Consider the following 24,472-nt stretch of genomic DNA (forward strand, 5'->3'; position numbering starts at 1 on the left):
ATCACTGAGTGTGACAAATGTGTTAAGTGGAAAGGAGCTTTCTAACTGATGTGTCCCTTCTGTCTGTCTGCATCCATCCTTCATCTAAATTTGTATTCCGTAAGGATTTGGGCAGCACTGAAACACTAAATCAGTGTTAAATAAAAATTCCTCTCAGACACCGCCCAATGCTGAAGATCCTTCAGCATTAGAATTCTCTGCGGGCTTGGCTTCACAAGCATCAGGCTCATCTTCTGTTGAAGTTCAGAGAATCGTAGGATAGAATCCCAGAATCATTTAGGTTGGAAAAACTTTGAGGATTGAGTCCAACCTGTGCTTGATCCCCACCAGAGCACGGAGTGCCACCTCCAGCCCTTCCTTGGACACCTCCAGGCATGGGCACTCCAAAGCTCCCTGGGCACCCACTCCATGCAGAAATTCCTGCTGCTGTCCAACCTGAGCCTCCCTGGGACAATTTCAGGCTATGACCTCTTGTTTTGTCAAAAGTTGTCCAAGGCTGAGCAGCTAAATGTGCCTTTTCTTGTGGAGAAATCCATCTAGGATGCAGTTAGCCTGGCTCCTGTCACTGGCAATTGAGCCATCTGTTTCTGTGGGATGTTTTATCTTCAGTCAAAGCTCAGAGGGAGGCAGGCTGCCCCAGACAAGCCCTCCTGGGCACCACAGATTTGGCAGAATCCTTCCCTGCCTCACCTGGTTTCTCTCCTGTGGGCGTCTCCCTCAGAGGTTTGGAATTTGCGCATTAATCCATGGTTTTCCTGCTGTCTCTCCAGGCTACAGATGCAGATGCTGGGGTTAATGGGCAAGTCCATTACAGTCTGGCAAACTTCAAGAATCTTTTCCGGATCACCTCCAACGGCAGCATTTACACAGCAGTGAAGCTGAACAGGGAGGTGAGGGATTACTACGAGCTCATCGTGGAGGCGACGGACGGAGCCGTGGACCCCCGGCGCTCCACGCTCACCTTGGCCATCAAGGTGCTGGATATTGACGACAACAGCCCCGTGTTCACCAACGCTTCCTACACCGTCTGCGTGCCAGAAAATCTCCCACCAGGCACTGTCTTCCTGCAGCTGGAGGTAAGGAAGTAGCGGGGAGTGAAGGTGGGGAGTGCTTATTCTGCAATTTCTTATTTAACTTGGCAGTGAGACTGACATAAAAGATTGTGAACTGGAGCATGGGGGGAAGTTTTTTGCCAAGAGCAGCTGTGGCTGCCCCTGGATCCCTGGCAGTGTCCAAGGCCAGGTTGGACATTGGGGCTTGGGGCAGCCTGGGATAGTGGAAGGTGTCCCTGCCCATGGCAGGGGGTGGAATGAGATGGACTTTGATGCTCCTTCCAACCCAAACCAGTCTGTGATTCTGTGATTCTGTGACACTGAGCAGACTGAAAAATGCATGACCTTTAGCCAGGTAATAAAAATAACCTTTGAAGATAAGGTTAGTTAGGAAATAATAGCAATTAATAAAAGCAACCAATGAAACAGCAAAACCTACACTGTCACTGTCTGCACAGGCAGATAGCGATAGGCCAAGGGGAAGAGTTTTAAGCTAAAAGAGGAGAGATTTAAATCAGGTGTCAGGCAGAAGTTGCTCCCTGTGAGGATGGGAGGCCCTGGCACAGGGTGCCCAGAGCAGCTGGGGCTGCCCCTGGATCCCTGGCAGTGCCCAAGGCCAGGCTGGACATTGGGGCTTGGAGCAGCCTGGGACAGTGGGAGGTGTCCCTGCCCATGGGAGGGGGGAAACAAGCTGGCCTTAAACATCCCTTCCAACCCAAACCATTGTGGAATTCCATGATCCTCTCCCTGGCAGTGACCAATAGCAGGTGCCCAGGGAGGAGAATTAAGACCAGACTCAGCTTCCAGTGCCACTTTCCCAGAATACTGTGCTCATTTCCCGTGGCTTGATCCTTCAGCGGGTTTCATTCCTTGGGTGTGTGTACGTTGAATACAATTACAACAACACACATAAACTCACGACGTTTGCAGCAGTTTGCCCTTTAAATCTCAGAGGGATATTTGGTGAGATTGGACTCTGTTTGATGTCTTTCTGTTCCCTGCAGGCCAAGGATGTGGACCTGGGTGCTGACGTGAACTATCGGATCCGCACCGAGGAAGCCCGGCAGTATTTTGCCCTGAACAAGCACACAGGAGAGCTATCGCTCCGGAAATCCTTGGATTATGAATCCTTCTCTGATGCAGAAGCAACCTTCACCTTCCTCGTGGAAGCCTTCGACAGCAAGGGCACGATGCCTCCTGGGCTGGCCACCGTCACCGTCAGAGTCAAGGTAAGAGGGGGCACTCCTGAGCCAGCAGCATCCTTTCCCAGTCATTCCAGGATATTCCATCACCATGCAGGTGTCCCGAGGAAACACCAGGACTCTCTGCTCTCCTGCTTCTCACTTGTGTGAGCCTTATTCTGTGAGCAGCTCTTCCAGTTAAACACACACTTTATAACAGCTGTAATTGTTTTGCCACATGCAATCACGTAGTTAAATCCTGGATTCATGAAATCCAGGAACACCTGACATAAATGCAAACATTTTGTCCTTTAGAATCCCTGAAAGGCTGAAATAAACCCCTCACGGACTTGTTTGCAAAAGTGACACAATCACATTTCAGCCCCCAAATTGTAATTTTAAGATCCACTGGGGGGGTGTATTGAGTGCTGGTGTGGCACAGCACATCCTGGATTCCAGATCCTGCTGCTGGAAAATCAGATCTGCAAAGGAACAGCCTGGTTTAGTGTCTTGCACCATGAACTGCAGTGAGTTCCAGCCTCACCTCAGCGTTTCAGGTGCCTCCCCTGCAGCATGGGGCTGCTGGTGTCTGTTTGGGAACGATTCACAAATGAAAAGTGTTTGTAGCTGGAACAGCAGCGCTTCCCCATCTCCATCTGGCTGTGTCCAAGAGCAGAGGACAGCTCAGATGCCTCAGTCCTACCCCTGGCATTCCCAAAGGTGCAGCTCTGTCAGTCATTCAGTCCTTCTGAGCAGTTGCTTGAGTTTTGTGAGCTGTGGGAAAGAAGAGGCTTTAATTACTCAGATTTTAGCGAAGGAGCAAAAACTGTAGTAGGACCAAAAGCACAGCTCACAAACATTCAGTTTAAATGTGTGGCTGTGAAAAGTATTTGGCAGTCTGGGGTTTGGCCTGTTCTGTATCTGCAGGTGCTGGAATTGTCACATGGTTTTGGGGTAATTCTGTTTGTCAGTCTCTACTGAGCTCAGAATTCTTTCAGGGCAGTAAATGTCTCCCTTTGTTAGCTCTGGTGACAATGCCAGAAGGTTTCTATAGTGCCTCTCTGTCTGCAGAATGTCTCAGTGTGAGGTGCAGGTCACCTGTTCCCCAATAATCTGTGCTTTTCCCCTGCACATTCCACATCATTCACAAAAAAATCTTTTCCATCATTCCCTGAGCCTCTTCTGTTGGACTTTTATGGAGCAAGTCGCTCAAACCTGGGGTTTTGTTCCTAAAAAAAACCTTTTCCCAGCACACTGAATTTTTGGAAGAATGGGTTGGTTTATTTAAGGGTTTAAACCCTTTGGTGGGATTTTTAAAAAGTTTTCAGGTAGGATTGTGTTCAGAGAAAAGCTGTTGTCTGTGTGATTGTGATGCCATGAAGATTTTTTGCCTTTTCTTTTATACGCCTGTTATACCTTTTTACAACGTCTGTATTCTTAGTGCCTTTTGCCTGCATTCTTGGACTTGTTTGTCAAGCTAAGAGACTCAACATTTTAGAAGCTTCATAGCTAGGGATCAGTGTGCCTCAGCCCCCAAGGTCCTCTCCAGAACACATTCTGTAAACTAAGATAGAACCATCCAGGAGAAGGCTCCTTGGGGAGGGGGGCTCACTTGAGCACTTGAGCCTCTCATTGGGGAATCTTTGATAGATCTGCTAATTAGTAACACCTGTAATGTTATACTCGATCTTTTGGGGGGTGCATTTTTTGTGGGGTGCATTTCAGTGCATTTGACCTGGACGCGTGCACCCGAGGAACCTTAAAATAAATACCAAGGGAAAATCCCTTTTCCCCTTCTAACCGTGTATGACTCTTGATTTTAAGACCAGGAAAAGGCATCAATTGTGTGGTTGATTGTATTAATTAATGACAGGGTGCAGGGAAAAATACAAATCAACTCGGTGGCCTTAGTGTACCAGCAGCATGTGCGCTCTCAAGGGAGATGCTGTGGGAATAGGGGATTTAAGGAGGGGATTAATAGGATCAAAAAATCAGTTCTTGCTCTCCTAGAAACAGTTGCCACACATGAGCAACAAAATGGGAGCATGATGATGCTGTGGAGAGGCTGGAACACCAGGCTGGAGCCAGAAGTAACAATTTTGGAGTAAAAGGGGTTTGGCTGGGGACAGAACAGGGCCTGGGAGGGAGGACAAGGGAGGGATATTTTAAGTGAGAAAGAAAATAAATCCAATTTAAGCTGAGTGTTTTCATACTCAGTGACAGGCCGAGTTTTGCAACAGGTCAGGGGATGTAATTAAGTATTGTTTATGTGCTGAGATCAAGATGGTGCTTGGGTTCCAGCCTGGAGTGAGAGGTAGGACAGGGGAGTTTGGAGTGGCAGTTGGGAGAACGGAGGATTGTGGAAAAAACAGGTTTATTATCCCAATTTGCTGGGCAGATGTCATTAGCAGCTTTTATGTCAGGTGGCAGATATTTTGTACGTTGATCACAAGAGGTGTCTGGATGGTTTCATTTGAGCTTAAAGGTGAATGTCCCAGGTACAAAATTCACATGAGTGGGGGGAGAGGGTGGAGAGGTTGAAGGCAGAACCTTGTGCTGTCCCTGTTTGGGAGGGGAAGCACCCACAGGACAGCTCGGAAAGCTGATCCCTGAGTCAGAGCAGCAGGAGAAGGGTGCAGGGACTTGAAACCGAGTGAGAACAAGAACAGGCCACCCTTTCCCTCCCGCTCAGCATCTTCTGCTGCAGGAACTGGATGTGTTTCCTCTGAGTAGTTGCTTGCTTTCACTTTATTCAGAGGCTGGGCTCTGAGTAATTACTTTAATACAGGGTTTGAGAGCCCAGAGAGGAACTAAACCAACTGGAGATACACCACAGTCCCCAATGGAACAGCAGTCTTCAAGAACACAAAATTGAACTGGAGGGAAGCAGAGGCAGCAGCAGGGCCAAGCTCATGTCACCACCACAGGTCCAGCCCCTCCAACCCTCAGAACTTTTATTTGTGTTATTACGAGGTCTCCAGTCCTCCGGGGCTCCCTCTGCTCTGCTCACATTTGTCATTTCTCCCAGCGCAGCTCTTCACCCCAAGCACTGTAATTTTTCCTGGGTATTGGAATTCTGTTAAGCAGCTATGGGTGTCCGATGGTGTCGTCCATCATTGGTGCGATATCCAAGGAGGGAGCACACCCAGAGCCCCCTGCTCCCCGCGGCTGCAGGAGGGGGATGCTCACTGGGCTGTTCTCTGCACTCGCAGCCCTTGGCATGACAAGTTACAAATAGTTTGTATTAACCTGCCCTGAACTGGCTCGAGGCACAGATTGCAGAGCAGGGCACTCACTGCAGGAGGAATAACTTCATCTGTACCCTCATGTCAGTGTGAGACACATTGCTGGCCTCTGCTGCAGCCAAAAGGCTCCTTGCACTGTGAGGATGGCCCAGGACTCCTCTGGCAGAGAAAGCCAAAGGTGAATCAATGAATTCATGGAATCATTTCATTGAAAATGACCTCTGAGATCACTGAGTGAAACCATTAACCCCGCACCACTAAACTGTGTCCCCCCAAGTGCCACATCCACACTTCTTCTGAGCACTTCCAGGGATTGTGACCCCACCTCTGCCCTGGGCAGCCCCTTCTGATGCCTGGCCACCCTTTGGGTGAAGAAATCTTTCCTAATACCTGACCTGAACCTCCCCTGGCACAGCTTGAGGCTGTTTCCTTCTGTCCTGTCATTGTTCCCTGGGAGAAGAACCCGATCCCCACCTGACTCCAGCCCCTCTCAGGGAGTCACGGAACGATAATCGTTGTGTCCATTCAAGTATTTCCAAGGAGGAATTGTCTAAGTGACACTGATTTCTTCCCACCACCTCAGACAGACCAAGATTTTTCTCATTTCCCTGTTCTCAGATTCCTCTGAGTGCTTTCATAACTTTCCCCCTGAAGCTGCAAGAAGCCACAGGGTGTCAGGGAGGGCTGAGTTTGTTTTGCCTCTTGCTGTACCCACACACATCCCCTCGCAATCCAGATGATTCCCAGTACTGGGAAATGCAAATTCCTTGCAGTTCAAATTATTAGGATTTAGCATTTGGAAGCAAGTACTGTGGCAATAGGGTTTGTTAACAGGAGCAGTTGCTCTGGAGTATTGCGTTCCTAAACACAAATACGAGAATCTCTGTATCATGGGGCCTGTAAGGCCTCTGCAGATTTTGTGCTGTGTCCTCCTCTTCTTATTACCAGCATTATTTTTGTATTATTTTGTCTCTTTCTTGTTTGTAGAAGTGCTTTTTCTCCTCTTTCTGTGTTGGATTGCTTTAGTTTGGAATTTTTCAAGGACATTGTGTTGTGGAACGAAGCCTTTTTCTCAGGTGAAGGATTTCAAGTGAGAGAGCAACAAGAATAAATAAAAACAGGGTTTTAGTTCTAACAATGCCAAAAAATGAGGATGAGGGGGCAGTGAGGTGACTGAGAAATGGCTGATCCCAAGGCTTGTGACCGGTGGCACAGGGTGAGGTTGGAGGCGGTCACTGGGGGTGTCCCCAGGGCTCAGTACTGGGCCCAGGATTGTTTAAATGGTTCATCAGTGATTGGGGAGGAACAGCCCCAGGCACCCGCACAGGTGGGGGGACACCGAGCTGTCTCTGAGCCAGCAGAGTGTCCTGGGGGTCCTGGGGGACACCGAGCTGTCCCTGAGCCAGCAGAGTGTCCTGGGGCCAAGGAGGCCAATGGGATCCTGGGGGCAGCAGGAAGAGTCACACAAGGAACATCTTTTCCCATTTAAAGAGCAGAGCAGCATCACAAAACTTACAGGAAGGTTGAAAAAAAAATCAGCTGAATTGCCTCCAAAATATATCTCATTTCTGGTGGCATTAATGGAATAACAAGCCTGGGGTTGGGCTACAGTGCTGGTAAACAGATTTATTTCTTTCCTTCCATCTCAGCTGATCAGTTCAATCATCTGCCAGTCATTTATTGCCTCGTGTATTCCATCATGAATATTACCCCTTAATTTATGGGATGAGCTACTTTAGGGACTGCTGGGCTCTAAAGGGGAAAGAGGTGCAGTAGAGCCGTGTGAGCAAGGCCCTATTCTGTGCAGCTGCAGACAGAGCAGCTCTGCAGCCACTCACAGACAAAATTCAAGGGGCCATTTCGTACTTTTGGCCATATTATCATGACAGAATCATCACAAGGGGTTTGAACTTGGTGTTATTAAGGTGTGTTAATTATGAGAGGTCAAGAGAACGTGTAAGGATGGGAGGGGACTTGAAGTTCTTGATACTCCAGTATCTGGTGAAATCAGGTATTTCATGGGATCCCAGACTGGTTTGGGCTGGAAGAAACCTAAAAACTCATTGAGTGCCTCCCCCTGCCATGGGCAGGGACATCTTCCACTATCCCAGGCTGCTCCAAGCCCCGTCCAACCTGGCCACTCCCAGGAGGGGTCATTTCCATCTTCTCTGGGCAGCCTGTGCCAGGGCCTCATGGCATTTAAGGGAAGGGGCAAAGACAATCTTCCCATAAAGGAATTAGAGTTGAGTAACATTGATTTTCATGCAGAAAACTAAACTCTCCTATGAGCGAAATCTGAAGTCACAGCCCAAATTTTCAGTTGTTTCCACTCTCTTTTACTTCACATCCAGGGATCTGAAGAACTTTAAAATGTATTTTTTAGACTATCATCTATAAAATGCATCCTTTGGCATCCCTGGAGCAGGACTAAAATGGGCTCCTGGGCCCAGAGCAGGTGTTGGGGTCTGGGGGAGGCTGCTCCAGGTTTTTAAGGGCAATGGATGTCCTTAGGGCTGTGATATCTTGTAGCCTTATGGAGTTTCTATTCAGGTTTTTAGTCATAAAATATCTTGGATTTTTGTTTTTGGAATCAGGTGTTGAGTGAGAACTTTCTGTGGTTGAAGAATGCACCAGAGGAATCGGAATTTTCAAGTACAGTGGTACCAAACCACCCCTTTGCTTTCCCTAGAAAGGAGTTGCACAATTATAGGAGTGTTAAATGTGCCCCTGTAAGTCTCCAAACTGCAGGGAATTATTAAACACTTGGAGGCAGCATTCCCAGAGCCACCAGCTCTGGGAATGTGCACACAGACTGAAGTGGCAGAGGTTCAAAACAAAACGACAGCAGAAAATTACAGATCCAGAACTGGAGTTGTGAGAGAAGAGTGGGAAGTTTGGGCAATTTCCATGCTGTGCTCTGAAGGAAACCTCTTCCCTCTCTCCCTTTGTGGGATGGATAGAAGAAATCACTTTAAGAATACTTTTTTTTCTCCTATTTACTGCACTTGTCAAAAAAAGCAGCAGCCTGCAAAGGGGCTGTAAAGGCCTGATATGTGTTTATAGCTCAGACATGGGTTTCATAGCAAGGGAATATTGATTTCCACTTAGACAGAGTTGAGTAGAAACCTTGGTACCAGCACAGTCACAAAAAGAAACTGCTGCTTTTTGGGCACAAAGCAGCAGCCCTCAGGGTGGAATAAAGCCTGGAGCTGGTTTTGTTGGAGCAGAGAGAGAAAGGCCATTGTATGTTCAGGGAATGGCTCAAGAGGTCCTGGGCATGATCTGCTCCGTTCCAGCCCCAAAAACTGTGCCCCCACAGTCACAGGATAAGACAGGGAATGGTTTGGGTTGGGAGGGACCTCAAAGCCCATCCAGTGCCACCCCTGCCATGGGCAGGGACACCTCCCACTGTCCCAGGCTGCTCCCAGCCCCAATGTCCAGCCTGGCCTTGGACACTGCCAGGGATCCAGGGGCAGCCCCAGCTGCTCTGGGCACCCTGTGCCAGGGCCTGCCCACCCTGCCAGGGAACAATTCCTTCCCAATATCCCATCCATCCCTGCCCTCTGGCACTGGGAAGTCATTCCCCTTGTCCTGTCCCTCCAGGCCCTTGCAAACAATCTCTCTCCAAGGTCCTCAATCCAGTCGTTGCTATCAAAGAGAACTTAATGCTGGACAGATGAAGAGATGGAGTTTTCAGGTTTTCAGCACAGAGAGACTTTGGACAACAAATATTTGGAGCAAGTCCTGGGCTTTGTTCTGAGCAGAGACCGAAGCTCCAGGCATGTTTTGCTTGTAAACGGGTAAATAATTGAAGATTACATCTGATGGCTTCTTAAAACACCTCTAACCCTTGCACAGAAGTGGATGCAGCACATGAGGACAATCCCCAAGCACAGGTTTGGGAATGGGGCAGTAAACCTCCCCCAGAGTGGTTGTCAGAAGTCATGAAATCACCTTTTACATCTGACGCATAATCCCACAAGTGGGGCCAAGCTGCAGCCTCTTAAAACCTTCCCCAGTTCATTGCTCCAGCCACATAAATCCAGGCTGCCATTAACTCAAATCCAGGCTCCTGTTAATGATCAGACACGCTCCAAAATCTGGAAATGGGAAAACTGGGTGATGGATTCTCCATATTTCTCACTTTCAAATACCTGGGCTGCCTATTTTGACAGTAAGGTAATAACGGCCATGCATTTAGAGACAAAGCAACCCTTTGTCACTGCTTATCTTGCTGCAGATTTGTTTTATTTTTATACAGATTCATTTACAAAACTGAGCAAAAGGCAAAGCTTAACACCCCCAAAGCTGTCTCCCTACCACAGATACTCTTTATCTACCACTTTTTGTTGGTTTTGTTCCTCCTTGGTCCCATGGGGTAGCACAAAAACACTACAGGATCCCTCCCTTGTGCAAAGATCTAGGATCAAGCACAGAGAAAAGCACAGTTTGGGAGAGATGGTTTCATTTGAGTGGTCTTGAGAATCCTTGTTTGCACCTCCAAAAGCAAATTAAGACATAGGAAGAGATTTCTTGATGCCAGCTCGTTAACTCAGCTGTCACCCTCGGCATGCGCATGATCCCATTTCCCCAGCACATTCCTTATTCTCTGAGCAGGACACAGCTCATTCCCAACAGGACCCAACACAGGGTTGTTATTCAGGGAAAAGATTGGTAGGAAACAAACGCTGCTGTGTCTGTAAGGAGTATGAAAATGCTGAACAAAAATGTTGGGAAGCAAGACTGTCATCTGGGAATGCCAAAGAGGAGAAACAAAGCAGGAGGGGAGGGAAGGCATTAAGGAGGAAATCAATATGTAATTTAGAACTCATTAAGGCAGTCACTCGCTGAAATGCACTGATTCTCACCCAGGTGCTCCCAGCCAGGTGGGGACAGGCCAAACAGAGCTAGAGCAGGAGAAAAATCCGTGCAGTGCAGCATTCCCGGCGTAAAACGGCCTTGGGAATGTCACTGTACATGGGGACCTCCATGGGTTTTTGGTTTGTGGGGACACCAACGGACATTTCACGCTTGTGCCCCGCTAAGAATGTAAATATTTAAAGCCTGAGTGTTAAATCCCATCTTCCTCCTCCTTCACTGCTCTGGGAAAAACACTCCTGGGATTTGAATCTCTGCCTACAGATTTCCACAGAATCGTGGCATTGTTGATGTTAGAAAGGACATTAAAACCCATCCCCTCCCACCTCTGCCGTGGGCAGGGACACCTTCTGCTGGACCAAGTGACATCTCCCAGTTAATAACACACAGCATGAAATGAGTGACGGACTCGTGTGATTTGAATGTTACCACAAACCTAAAGACTTCCTAGCGAAGAATAAACTTGAGTTGGAAAAAGCGACAAAACAGAGTTTGTTTTTAATCTCCACCCAAACAGAAGCAACTCTGGATGACCCTGCAAAATATTTGAGATATATTTAGGTGTATATACATATATATCCATTGATTTATGTATCCTTGCCTACCTCAGGCACAAGAATTTGTGTAAATGCCCTTTTATCCTACAAAGGACATTTTGTTTCCCCTTAATTTGTTGGATATTAGAGGTGACAAACACCATCGAGCCAGAGCAACTCCTTCCTTTTGGAAAATGAGCCGAGCCTGCTGCCACAGGAGCAGGTGGTATGCAATCCTCTGCTCTGTTCTGTGGTGGAGCTGTGTTTTCCTGTAGAATTCAGCTGAGCAGTCCCACATCCATTTTTTTGTGACTCTTTGGCACCTTCCCCCCTTATTTTGTGCAGGGAGAATGGAATCAGAAGAGCCTGGGAATGGCAATCCCCATGCAGGGAGAGAGATTCAACAAAAACATTTGTGAATGCATGTGGAATTTTGTTGGAACTCCAGGACTAAACTCTGGATTCTGTGTTTTGCAGGATATGAACGATTACTCACCGGTGTTCAGCCAGAAGCTCTACAGGGGAATGGTTGCTCCTAATGCAGTCAAGGGCACCCTTATCACCACGGTCTCAGCTGAGGATCAGGATCCCCCGGTAAGGAAAAAGCTTCTGTTCATGTTTCACACCCAGGAGAGAGGAAACTTGAACCCTCCAAAGTGCCCCTGCTCTCTCATCAGCTCAAACTATGAGGAGCTTCACAGAGGAGTGACTCCTACGTTTGTTTCATGTCAGCCTGGCCTTTGCTGTTCAGGGCAGAGGCTGCACTTCACACAGAATCCCAGAATCACCAGGTTGGAAGAGACCTCCAAGATCACCGAGTCCAACCCTGTGCATGCCCTAACACCCATGCCCATGCCCTAACACCACCTCAACTAAACCATGGCACCAAGTGCCACGTCCAGTCTTTTTTTAGACACACCCAGGGACAGTGACTCCACCACCTCCCCAGGCAGATGATTCCAGAACTTTATCACTCTTTCAGTAAAAAACTTTTCCCTGACATCCAACCTAAACTTCCCCTGGCACAGCTTAGGCTGTGTCCTCTCGTTCTGTCAGTTGCTGCCTGGAGAAAGAGCCCGACCCCCACCTGGCTACAACCTCCTTTCAGGCAGTTGTAGAGAGTGACAAGGTCTCCCCTGAGCCTCCTTTTTTCCAGGCTAAACAACCCCTTCTCCCTCAGTTGTTCCTCACAGGACTTGTGTTCCAGGCCCTTCACCAGCCCTCTTGCCCTCCTCTGGATGCGTTCAGGCATCTCCACGTCCTTCCTGAGCTGAGGGGCCCAGAAATGGACACAGCACTCGAGGTGTGGCCTCACCAGTGCTGAGTACAGGGGAAGAGTGACTTCCCTGGTCCTGCTGGCCACGCTGTTCCTGATCCAGGCCAGGTGCCGTTGGCCTTCTGGGCCACCTGGGCACACTGCTGGCTCATGTTCAGTCGGCTGTCGACCAGCACCCCCAGATCCCTTTCTGCCTGGCCACTGTCCAGCCACTCTGTCCCCAGCCTGTAGCACTGCAGGGGTTGTTGTGGCCAAAGTGCAGGACTCGGCGCTTGGACTTGTTAAACTTCATCCTGTTGGACTCTGCCCATCCATCCAACCGTTCCAGGTCTCTCTGCAGAGCCCTCCTACCTTCCAGCAGATCGACACACGCCCCCAGCTTGCAAATTTACCAATGGAAAGCCTTTATCCAGTTTCACACAACGAGAGGAATAGGCAGGAAGGGGAGCCGTGCCTGTCTGTGGGGCAGTTCAAGAGGAAAGAAACCACAATTTTGTGAGGTTGTCACTGTTTGATGTCACAGTCACCGTGCACTGCCCAGCTGAGCTATCCCAGATTCATGTGGCACTGCAGAGCTCACCAGCTGCACATTCCACGGGCAATGTTTGAACCCAGGGCACTCAGTTTGGGGATAAAGTTTATCTTTGCCCCTGTTTTTTGTTGCTGCTCCCTGGTGAAGCCCTCAAGGGACAGAACTGGGCACACACCTCTGACTCCTTCCCTGTTCTGAGATTGGATGTCAATTTTTGTCATCAGAGCTTGATGAACATCAGTGACCAGATGATCCTCTGAGGACAGGAAAAGCCAGAGCTGTTCTGCCAGCCAGGTTTAATTTTTAATTGCCAGTATTTGGCATAAGAAGGAGAATAATCCTCGGGGAGAAGAGTTCAGGGGGAATGTGCCATGCACATTAAAAGCTGATGGAAGTGCTTGGGCACAAATCAGGTGTGGCTTAGTTAATGTGGTGTTATTGGGGTTTGGGCAGCGTTTATTTAACATTAAATAAATGTTGTTGCCTTACAATGAGATATTTTGGGCTCTCTCTGCCCATTCAGATAAAAGCTCCATTTTATTATCTCTGTGTCTAAGTTTTGAAGACTGAGATATCACTGAGGGGAAACAAAATAGTTCTGATGAATTACCTTTAGAATCCTTAGTCCTGTGCAATCAGCATTTCCAATGCAAAGCTGTTTCATTTTTCATTTAACAACCCCAAACCCTACTGAACATTTTGTAACGTTTTTGTCACATGAACACTTGTTGATGTTGATGAAGATTTCAAAATGAAGTTACCCTGAAGCCTCTAATAAATGCAAGGGCCATAAAAGTCAGCCAGCTATGGAGGAAAGCTGTTAAAGGAGGTTTTGAAAGAGGGTTTTTATTTTAAAATAATGCCTGGTAGTTTTGCCCCTCATCTTTTTTTATTTTAAAAGTAAAATCTAGCAGGCATAAATGGCTTTGTTTCTTTTTCTGCCCGAGCCAGCCTGTGCTACTGGAAAATTCCTATTTATTTGAGTTGGCTTTGACATTAAATGGTGTCACAACGTATTTGATACGAATTCGCTGGAAATTGGGTTTAAAAGCACACAACCTTTTCTCTGCTCAGTGAGGGGACTTGCTCTAAACTTGCCTTAAGGGATGGAACATTCTTAGGTACCATCAATATTTTACTTGTTTGGCTTGGGGCTGTTGGAATCTTATTTGCAGGGTACTAATACATTTATTTTATCAGGTCGGGGAAAGAAATATGCATCTATTAAAAAAATAATTGTAGCTTTAAAATATGCCTGTTTCTAAGAGCCCAACTAATTTGAAGTCTCCAAGCTTCATTTTTGCTGTTGTTATTTTGCAAGGAATGTATGTAATTCCCATCTCCAGAACAAAAGCCCAGCCAGGTTTTTCCATCATCTGCAATAAAAGCTTTTCAGACCTAATCAGCTCCTCAGAGACAACCATTGTTTCCAGCAAATCCCAGTGTTGTCAAATGAATATGGATGCTGGGAGGATCCAGATGGAAAGGCCCAGCACCTGTGTGGGATTTCTCTGCAGATAAGGCAAATTTGAATTTTTTCCAGGAGCAGAAGAGCAGGTTTGGGGGAAGGAGGAGGTGGGAATGGTGTCAGTGGAGGTGGGCTCCCCGTTTCAACAAACAAATACTAATTTAGGTGAAACATGAGAGGGTGAAAGACACCTGGGACATCATTTTCTATGTGTATTTCCTAAATTATTTAGGAATTTATAGCATAGAGGTGTGAAAGTGCTATGATGTGCTTTCAGGAACAGTCAGAAGGGACAAGAGCAGGTTTTTACTCTTAGATTGATCCAACAGGACTTCATTTATTAGAGATGGAGATGAAAGCTTCTCTTGGTTTTATTTACAAAAGCTCCTCCCATCCATCCTTCACACACTGAGTTATGTACAACTCAGTGCATCTTCCACGTAGGAATGTGTATCCATATGATCAAATCTGAGGGTGAAAATACGTGATTTTCTTCATTTTACTGGCGCCTAAAACCTTAGGCCATCATTAGAATGGAACTGTTGATAAGAGGATGGGTTTTGCTGCAAAAACCCCACGGATTTCTGAGTGCTATTAAGAGTTGCCCAGTTAAAACAGAAATAATTTGGGCCAGAGTCAAGCACTTCCTGGGAGATACTTTGTTATGTTTTTATTTTGACCTGTGGGTTTCAAAGTGGTCCAAACCTCTTGGCCTGAAGGCATCAGAGACCTCTGGTAGTTATTCTTCAGGTCCTTGGTGAAATGTCAATTAAAACATAAAACCCAGGGCATTTCTCTAAAGGCCACAGCAAGATTTGCAGGGCTGTTTTGAGTAAATGTCACTTTAAATTCTTACCCATTGCTCCTTTCTTGTCTAGTTTTAATTCTCTTTTTATTTGCAGTGACTGGGAATGTAAAATATGTTTTAGTAGCTACTTTTGCATGTGTTTAAAACTTGAAACACCCTTCTGGTCACTGAAATCTGAGAAATTTTTGCCTGAAAATTTTGTTTTCATTAAATCTGGTAAATCAACATTTTGTCCTTTGGTGGTTTGGAACAATCCACAGTCGATTTTTCTGTATTTTTAAAGTAGTAACATTTTCTATAAATACATAAATAGTTTTTCAAATTACTAGGTGCATCCTGAAGTTGCTCGCCCTGCCTTCTCCAGAGGATCTCCTACCTAATTCCAGGTGTAAGCAGGAAATATTAAGCAAAAAGCAACAAAGCCAGGCCAGAGGGAACAATGGGGATAAAGCAGAGCCATGGCTGCCAAGCAAAAGCTTGGGAATGGCTGCAAGTCTTCCTAAATAACTGGTAAACCCTATAAGAATGAAAATCCTGTAAGAATGAAATGCAATTTTAAGCGCGTTGCAACTGGAATTGCTGAGGCAGCTGAGCACTTTGTCCACATGAACAATCCCTTAAATTGGAAGTTCTCCCTCACGCATCAGCTTGAGCTTCCTTTCCAGAGGTGGTGTCCAGCTGGAGCTTGAGGACTTCTCTGTTTATTGGGGTTTTTTAGTCCCTTGGAGTGGGTAGGTTTAGGCCATTGGATATTGTGACCAGGAGCACTGGTGAGCCCCGTGCAGGGAAGCTCTGCCTCCAAAACACCCCTGGAATTACAGGTGAGCAGGGGCACCCAAACAGCCTTGGCTGGATTTGTGCTCCCAGAACGATTCCCAGCTGGCTTTGCCTGGCTGCCCCCAGTGGGAACAGAAATGGGATAAAACTGAAAAAGAGAGAACTGTGGGAGGTGTCCCTGCCCGTGGGAGGGGTTGGAATGAGATGATCTTTAAGGTCACTGTCCCAGACTGCTCCAAGCCCCAATGTCCAGCCTGGCCTTGGGCACTGCCAGGGATCCAGGGGCAGCCCCAGCTGCTCTGGGCACCCTGTGCCAGGGCCTGCCCACCCTCCCAGGGAACAATTCCTTCCCAATATCCCATCTATCCCTGCCCTCTGGCACTGGGAAGCCCTTCCCTGTGTCCTGGCCCTCCACCCCTTGTCTCAAGTCCCTCTCCAGCTCTCTTGGAGCCCCTTTAGGCCCTGGAAGGAGCTCCAAGGTCTCCCTGGAGCCTGCTGTTCTCCAGGCTGGACAATCCCAGTTGTCTCATCCTGTCTTCCTAGCAGAGGTCTCCTGGAGAGTGGAAGTAACAATTCCTGGCTTCCTCCAGAGCTGCTTGCAGAAACACACATGAAAACCCCCAACAATTGTGGTGTTTCCCTTTCCCCTTTTCTTCCTGGCTTTATTCCATCACAATTTTCCTGCTGTGAGTTATCTGGACAGTGCACGTGTGCCTCATCCAAGGCCTCTTTTCCAGGGGCAGCCTCACCGATACTGGGGACATGTTCGTAGCTGTCACCCGTGTCACAAATAGATGGCATTTCCCCAGAGCAGATGGAATCTTATGGGATCACGCAGCCATGGAAGAAATAATTGCAGCTGGATGAACTTTTTTTGAAGTTTCATGTTAGTCCTGAATCTCAGGAAAACTTTGGTTGGAGAAAACGAATGTGGTTCCTGCCAAGCACAATCCTTGCTCTGTGCTTTATTTGGGAATATTATCAGCTAGATTCAAGCTTTGCTGCAGACATAATAATGCATCTAAATTAATTTAGAACAGAGGCGAAAGATGATTAATATTTCAGATAATTAAAACTCACTCCTAAATAGATTTCCCTGGGAAATCTCTCTGGAGCTTTTTCTAATCACATCAGTGCCAACATACCATAAATAAAAAATAAATCCCAGTTTTGTCATTTTTCTGAAGTGACAGGAGCAAAGTGTACTTGATAATCACATCAGGAACAACAATAACCTGATGAGATTTTTGTTTATTTAGTCCCAAATTACCTGGTGTGAGCAGCTCTAATGATGATGAGGGCTCTTAGTCTTCCAAGCAAGTTCAAGGCCATTATTCCGAGCCCAAATAGGCTGGATTTCAGCAGGTAATTTGCTCTTAATTATAACCTTGAAGAAAAATGACTGAAGCAGGGAGTGCCAGGGGGAAAGTTGATAATGAACTCTGCTATGCTGCAATCCCAGAAATTTCTCCCTTTTTCCAGGATTTGCCCTCTTCAGCACGTGTGAAGTGCTTTTAACTCTGAACACATTGATTTATTAATTTGCTAACCATTAGAACACGCCTGGCAGGCCCAGTTGGGATGATTGAAGCTGCTGATGGCCTCATAAACCCTGCCCGGGCTGGAATTCCTTGGAGAGCTGCGAGAGGCAACACTCAAATGACTTCTGTTGGATCAGCAGAATGCTGCTAGGAGTTAGTGAGCTCACACCACTTTTGTAGCCGCTTCCATTGCTGTTTACAAAAGGAAATGTTCTGTTTCCATGTAATCTGTGGCTGGCATGGGACATGGAATATATTCCCAATCCCAACAGAGCACATCACTGAACACAGGTGAAAATCAGCAATTCACCACTAATGATGTTTTGGCTGTTTAAACACAAAGTAAAAGTAAGAGCCTAATCTGAGCTTGAGGCTCAGAGGCTTCCAGAAAATGAAATCATGCTGCTGCTGCTAGGACAGAAGTGTTTCTCTGAATCTACTCCCAAATATATTTAGCAAATAATTCAGTTGGAATTTTGTAAAATGTCCCAAATCTCTGCCTATCCAGAGTTTGGCATGCTGGAAAATCATTATTCAGACATTGGTGTGCAAAGAGGATCAGAGGGAATCTGTCCTAGACCCCCCAGCCTGGATGAAGAGGCAGATGAGACATCCTACAAGTAGCTGGGAGAAGTCTTCCCATTGCAAACCCTGGTCCTCATGAGGGACTTCAACCTACCAAGTGTCTGCTGGAAATGAAACCTCACAGAGAGAAAACCCTCCAGGAGATCCAGGGAGAAAACATCCAGGAGATCCAGGGAGAAAACCCTCCAGGAGTGTGTGGAAGGAAAAGGGCCAAAGCTCAGCTAGAACTTCTCTAGCTACAGCCATAAAAGATGTTAAAAAATGTTTCCATAAATGTATCAGCAACAAGAGGAGGGCTAAGGAGTCTCCATCATTTATTGGATGCCACAGGCCCAGGGCAGGGCCCATCCCCTGGGCTAGCACTGCTGGGGGATCTCACATCCTTGGGCCAGAGAGCCCTGGAGGGGCTGGAGCGTGTCCAGGGCAGGGAACGGAGCTGGGAAGGGGCTGGAGCCCCAGGAGCGGCTGAGGGAGCTGGGAAAGGGGCTGAGCCTGGAGCAAAGGAGGCTCAGGGGGGACCTTGTGGCTCTGCACAAGTCCCTGACAGGAGGGGGCAGCCGGGGGGGTCGGGCTCTGCTGCCAGGGAACAGGGACAGGACAAGGGGAAAGGGCCTCAGGCTGGGCCAGGGGAGGCTCAGCTTGGACAGCAGCAGGAATTTCCCCATGGAAAGGGTGCTCAGGCCTTGGCAGGGGCTGCCCAGGGAGCTTTGGAGTGCCCATGCCTGGAGGTGTCCAAGGAAGATGTGGCTGGTGGCACCTGGGGACAAGGTGGGCAGTGCTGGCCTCAGCAGTGCTGCTCTGATGGTTGGACTCAATGACCCCCGAGGTCTTTTCCAACCTTAATGTTTCTGTAACTCTGAGGTGCCTGCAGGGTGACTGCTGAAATGGGATCGTTGGAAAATAATGGATACCTTAAGAAATTACATCCTTCCAACAAATGCTATTTTAGAGGCAGGTGGTGTTAAAACAGGTAAATGGGTAAGCAGCCTTCAATTAGAAAATGCTGAGATACTGATGGGAAAAATTCCTCTCTTCCTCCCTCTGGCACTGCTGCTTCTGATCCCCCTTTTGCTTTGGGGTTTCAGATGCTTTGTGACACACCCAGGGGCTGCCTGGCCTCAGTCCTAGTCACCAAAGCAGGGTCTGAACAGTGGGGAGGGTTCCTTATGGGGCTGCTTAAAATCCGTCTGCAAAACAGCATTTTCTTTTACCACCGATAAGTTTCTTAAACTTTAAAGGAGTTTTATACCAAGTGAAAATCCTTTTGAAAGGTATTTTAACAGCCTTAAGCCATGCCCATCTTCTGTCTAAAAATTTCAGTATTTAAAAAACATTTCTGGGTTTAAGTAGGTGGGGCTTCAGCCCTTTTCTTTCTTTCCTTGATTTTTCTTTCTGGACCTCTCAGGTGTCCTGGAAGGTATTTTGGGGGGATTGAAGGGCAGTGCTCAGTTATGAGGACGACAAAGAGCAAGTTTTGCTTGTGTTGGCCCTACCAATGTCCCATTTTAATCCTTCAGGAGGAGTGTAAAAACACGGAAATACCCACTTTGCCTCGTTTTTGCATTCCAGGGCACCCCAGCGAGTCTGGTCCGCTACAAGGTGGATGTTGTCCAGTTTCCCTACAGCGCCAGCATCTTTGACGTGGAGGAGAACTCCGGACGCGTCGTCACCCGAGTGAACCTCAATGAAGAGCCCAGCACAGTGTTCAAGGTACAAATCCAGCTGCAGTGCCAGGACATGTCCCCTGCATTAGCTGGGATTCTTTTCCACGGTTCTCCTTTCTTTTTATATTGCACAGAAAGATCCCAGAATCATTAAGGTTGGGAAAGACCTCCAGGATCAAATCCAACCTTTCACTGGACTTCCATGCAAAATTTTGATTTTTTTAATGCCTTTGTTACCTTCTTTATTTCCTGGTGTGTGTTTCGTGCCATTCTGATCTCAGGAATGTCTTGAATGGATGTGGTTGCACCTTTTGGGAAGGTGGGGGAAAACAAGGGAGGCAGCTTGGGGAACCCTCATTTTTTCCAAGTTCACTTCCAACAGGGCTTTTGGGGAGAATTTGGGGAGAATTTTGTAAGAAGAGCAAGATATCTTGTAAATAAAGTTACTGCATAGCTGGGTAGTTCAGGAGTTCCTGTTCACAAGTGTTTTAATGTAAAAATATTGATTTTAAGGAAACCTAAATTCCCGTTTTGTTGTCACTGGTCCTAAAGAGTCTTGAGTGAATTCGTGTGGATTAAGATATGATTTTAACCTATATCAGTAGAACATCTGCCCTTTAAGATCCATGAAGGGAAGGGGGAGTTAAAAATGAAAATAGAAGTGGGGCAGTAAGGAAAAATAAATTAAATCCATAGTATCTTGGGTTTGATGTAATTTCCCTACTCAGAAACTTCCTTACAGTCATTAAGGTGTGGCTTTTTCTTCTTTCAGTTACTTATTTCTGAAATGAGGGTTAAAGAGAAGTTTATTTACACACCTTCCATTCTGAGGAATAAAGCTGTTTCCCACTCCTGAGTGTCCCACCAAGGGCTATTTTAGCTGGAGCAGTCCCTGCTTTAGGACAGTGCTAATTTAAGTCCTTTCCAGTTTCCAATTAATATAATAAAACCCGAGGGGGAAGAGGATTTTCTCTTGGTTAACATCACCAGAGTGGAATCTTTCTGTTGCTGCACTTGTTGTTTTTACTTCTTAGTACTTCTTTCGTGGGGCTGTTTTCCAAACCTGGGATCTATCCCACACTGCTTCATATTAGGGCAGTAAATGGGGCATTCAGCAGGGAATAACTTTCCAGAAAATACACATTCTTAGGAAAAAAGCACAGAAAAGACTCCAGAAATCAGTGATGGGAACACTTGGAGTTGGTATTTTCTTCTAGATCATTGGGTTTGTGTCCGCTGCTGAATCCTCTGGGAGTTTTTCCAGTCACCATTTAACAGCCAGGTAATTTCTGCAATTGCATCTTGCACTGGTGACTTCCCTGATATATTGGCTGGAAAAAAGGGTTATTGTGGAATAACTTGGACTGGCAGAAATGAGTTGAAAATGCTCTGCTAGAATGAGGTGCTTCACGTAGCGACCTCCAGAAATAAGGAAAAATTTAGGGAGAAAATTGGAAATTTGCCCATTGCTCCTTCTTCAGTGGGCTGGAGTTGCATCCTTTTGCAAGCAGATTTCATGTGAAAGCTGTAAATAAATGAACCTGCTTGTGCCAGCACAAAATCATGGATTAAATCAACAAATAGACAAGAGAAAAGATTTTTAAAAATCAAAATATTTATAACAGGCCTCATTTAGGAGCAGGTAGTTTGGTCTTGTCCATGTTTGAGCTGAGAGCATCTCTTTTCTACAGAGGACTTTTTGGAGTAGGGTGGGAAGTAGTTTTAAGTTTTTTGTTTTGACATGAGCCCTCAGTTCTAGATCTGAGCAGCAGATAATTCTTACCCAGGGCTTTTCCTGCTTGTTTCATTGGGAGTTACATAATTCCGGAATCATTAAGGTTGGAAAAGCCTTCCAGGATCATCGAGTCCAACCTGTGACCGATCCCCACCAGAGCCCTGAGTGCCACATCCAGCTGTTCCTTGGACGTCTCCAGGGATGGGGACTCCAAAGCTCCATTCTGATGTTTAACAGCCCTTTCCAGGAAGAAATTCCTCCAGTTTTCCATGTTTCTCTACATTTTCCAGCAGAGGATTCAACCTGTGGATGGCTGCCACCTTTTCCCTTCTGTGTTTTGCCCTCACGCAATGTGTGACTTGCAGCAAAAGAAAACCACATCTGATTGTTTTGACCCTGCAAATACCAGAATTGCTGGAAGTCAGGATGAAAAAGGTTCTTTTGTGTAGTCAGAGGCTGATTTTCTGTGTTGTTTGCAGCTGGTGGTCATTGCCTACGATGATGGGGACCCAGTGAAGTTCAACACCACCACGGTGGAAATTGCAGTGCTGCAGCCCTCAGTCATCCCACGCTTCACACAGGACGAATACAGGTAAGGAGTTCATTCTTTCACCCTGAAACTGGTAGTTTTTAAGTCAAAATCAAGTCCAGTTTGAATGCTAGTCTGAAATAGAGCTACAAAAATACTCTGTTGTGCTGGACTTTTACTGTCTGAGCTGGTGGTCTCCAGCTGGAAAAATCTGGGCTGACAATGATGGTGAGGGAAGGTTTGCTTGAAGTTTTCCCCTCAGAAGTTGTTGCAAATATCAGTCATTAGGATAAACGAATGTCATGCCTTGGAATTGGGACTGGGATCACCAGGGCTCTCGGTTAAGCTTCCTGGAGTGCGTTTTGACCCTCTACACCATTTGTGTGAGGCATTTTTTGACCCTCTACACTATTTGTGTGAGGCATGAGAGAATCAGACTCAACCTTTTCGATGTTAGAAGTGCAGGTGATGGCTATTATCACCACAGAGACATGATATGATAAATTTACCCTCTGACAATTCAATATCATCAACCTCAGTGTCTTAAAATTGATCAAAAGCAAACCAAAAATTGGGGCATGGGCCGCATAGTTTGGTAAATTTTGTAACAGAGAATGTGTTCATGAATTTGACATCTGTACAATAATAGGAAGTGATAAGATCAGGACAGGCAGCTCCAAGATATCAAAAAGTTGCAATGTGTTCTCTCTATGCCCATGTGGGGATATAATCAGCAGCAGAATGTAGTGTGGTTTATACAGATATTTCCAAATCCAAGGAGTGCAGGGAATCAGAAAGCAGAAATTGAACATAAGTTGTCTTCAGGAGGCCCTAAAGGATGGGCTTGCTCAGCTATTTAAAGGAGTTTAGACAGAGATTCGTGAGCTGCACTCTATTCGTCCTCGTGATTGGAGTAGTAGCATGTTTTTCACTTAAAGAAGTGAAAAATAGCAAAATACTGACACTCTTCTCCTAATTTTGTATCTAACTTGAAACAAATGTGAAATCTGAAGGCCCAGTGCAAAATGATAAATTTTGCATTTAATAATAATCCTTTGCTAAAGGATTTTTCCTGAGAGAGAAATTGTTCCTGCTGCTCCCTGCAGTTTCTTAGTATCTCCAGAGGTGTGCAGTGTTTGCTGCATTGTTTTGGGTCACGTAGCAAATAAAAATATGGCCATTTGTGACTGGAATTTCAGATCCGGGCAGGCAGCTGTCTGTTGGAGCAAACTTGCTGTGCAGCAGGTCCAGAGAGGGCCCAGAAGTTGCTGAGGGGACTGGAGCACCTCCCCTCTGGAGCCAGGCTGGGAGAGCTGGGGCTGCTCAGCCGGGAGAGGAGAAGGTTGTGTGGAGAGCTCACAGCTCCTTCCAGGATCTGAAGGGATACAGGGAAACTGGAGAGGGACCCTGCAGCAGGAACTGGAGGGCCAGGACACAGGGAATGGGTTCACAGTGCCAGAGGGCAGGGATAGATGGGAGATTGGGAAGGAATTGTTCCCTGGCAGGGTGGGCAGGCCCTGGCACAGGGTGCCCAGAGCAGCTGGGGCTGCCCCTGGATCCCTGGCAGTGTCCAAGACCAGGCTGGACATTGGGGCTGGGAGCAGCCTGGGACAGTGGGAGGTGTCCCTGCCCATGGCAGGGGTGGCACTGGATGGGCTTTGAGGTCCCATCCAGCCCAAACCATTCTGGGATTCTGGGATTCCTGAGCCTGCCCTGAGCTCCAGTTTTATCCCAGGAGCTGGGAATGTTTTTTTGAAGAACTCTTGCAGTAAAAAGTGACTCGCAGCCCGTAATACCCTTTGATGACACCTGAATAACCCAGGTTATCTTTGTGTCCCTGTGAACTGTTCGGGATTATCTGGTTTCCCTTTCCAAAGCACAGCTCCCTTCCTGGGAAATTGTCTGCACACTGTTTTAAGAAGCTCTTAAAACCTTTTGGGGACAGCACAGGCAGTTATTTATTTTCTTCAATGTCAAAAATGAAATGAAAACAACCCCAGAACTTTCTGATTCAGCTCTGAGACTCAAATAGTCGGGAGCAGGACTGGTGTTGATTCCTGAGTTTTTCAGGGATTGTCACACTCTGCAAACTGTGCTTTGTGTTTGGTTTGTTGGCAGGGATGCAAGCTGGAACTGGCAGGTGTCACAGGACCTCATTTCCCAGTGACACAGGATATCTTTAGGGTACAAGGCAGCACAGAGCAATGGTGCCCCTTGTAAAACAAAAAACTGCTGGATGTGGATGCTGGAATTTCAGAAGGATTGAGAATTAGTGGCTTTAGAGTGGATTAGTATTGATCTTTGCTTGTCTAATTATCATAATCTGGTTGATTCCAGTGCTGTTCCCGAGCTGGTTTACAAACTTCCTTCCTGTGTATTTAGGGAAAGGTCACAGTTGAGCAGTTTTACAGAATAAAGCTGCAGACTCTGCTACAAAATCAAAAATAAATACAAAATACAGAGAAAGAGAGAGAGCAGATGGCATGAGCAGAAAGGGAGATGAAAGTGCCACTGTGCCTTGAGCTGAGCTGCAGAGCCTGGCAGCTCTGCCAGAGGATCACCAGCACTGCTTGGAGCCCTCTTCATACCCAGGGAGGCTTTGATTGATCTTTATCCGTGTCTTAAAGTGACTTCCAGAGCAGACAGCAGTCAAGTGGATGAAGGC

At 46.7% G+C, this 24,472-nt stretch overlaps 1 protein-coding gene across 13 annotated transcripts in view; it reads left to right on the forward strand.

The window, feature by feature from the left end:
- PCDH15 (protocadherin related 15) overlaps positions 1 to 24,472 on the forward strand; it is a 711,356-nt gene that overhangs the window by 613,306 nt on the left and 73,578 nt on the right. For 12 of the 13 annotated variants that reach the window (XM_048310467.1, XM_048310468.1, XM_048310469.1 and 9 more), the window contains 5 exons: positions 771 to 1,076; positions 2,057 to 2,281; positions 11,370 to 11,486; positions 19,449 to 19,589; positions 21,758 to 21,870. In XM_048310467.1, the coding sequence (XP_048166424.1) occupies positions 771 to 1,076; positions 2,057 to 2,281; positions 11,370 to 11,486; positions 19,449 to 19,589; positions 21,758 to 21,870 (902 nt within the window). Of the gene's footprint in view, positions 1 to 770; positions 1,077 to 2,056; positions 2,282 to 11,369; positions 11,487 to 19,448; positions 19,590 to 21,757; positions 21,872 to 24,472 lie in introns of all 13 variants that reach the window. The other variant, XM_048310479.1, reaches the window with a different exon arrangement.

Source organism: Corvus hawaiiensis, chromosome 8 (assembly GCF_020740725.1).
Source record: "Corvus hawaiiensis isolate bCorHaw1 chromosome 8, bCorHaw1.pri.cur, whole genome shotgun sequence".
Taxonomy (NCBI): domain Eukaryota; kingdom Metazoa; phylum Chordata; class Aves; order Passeriformes; family Corvidae; genus Corvus; species Corvus hawaiiensis.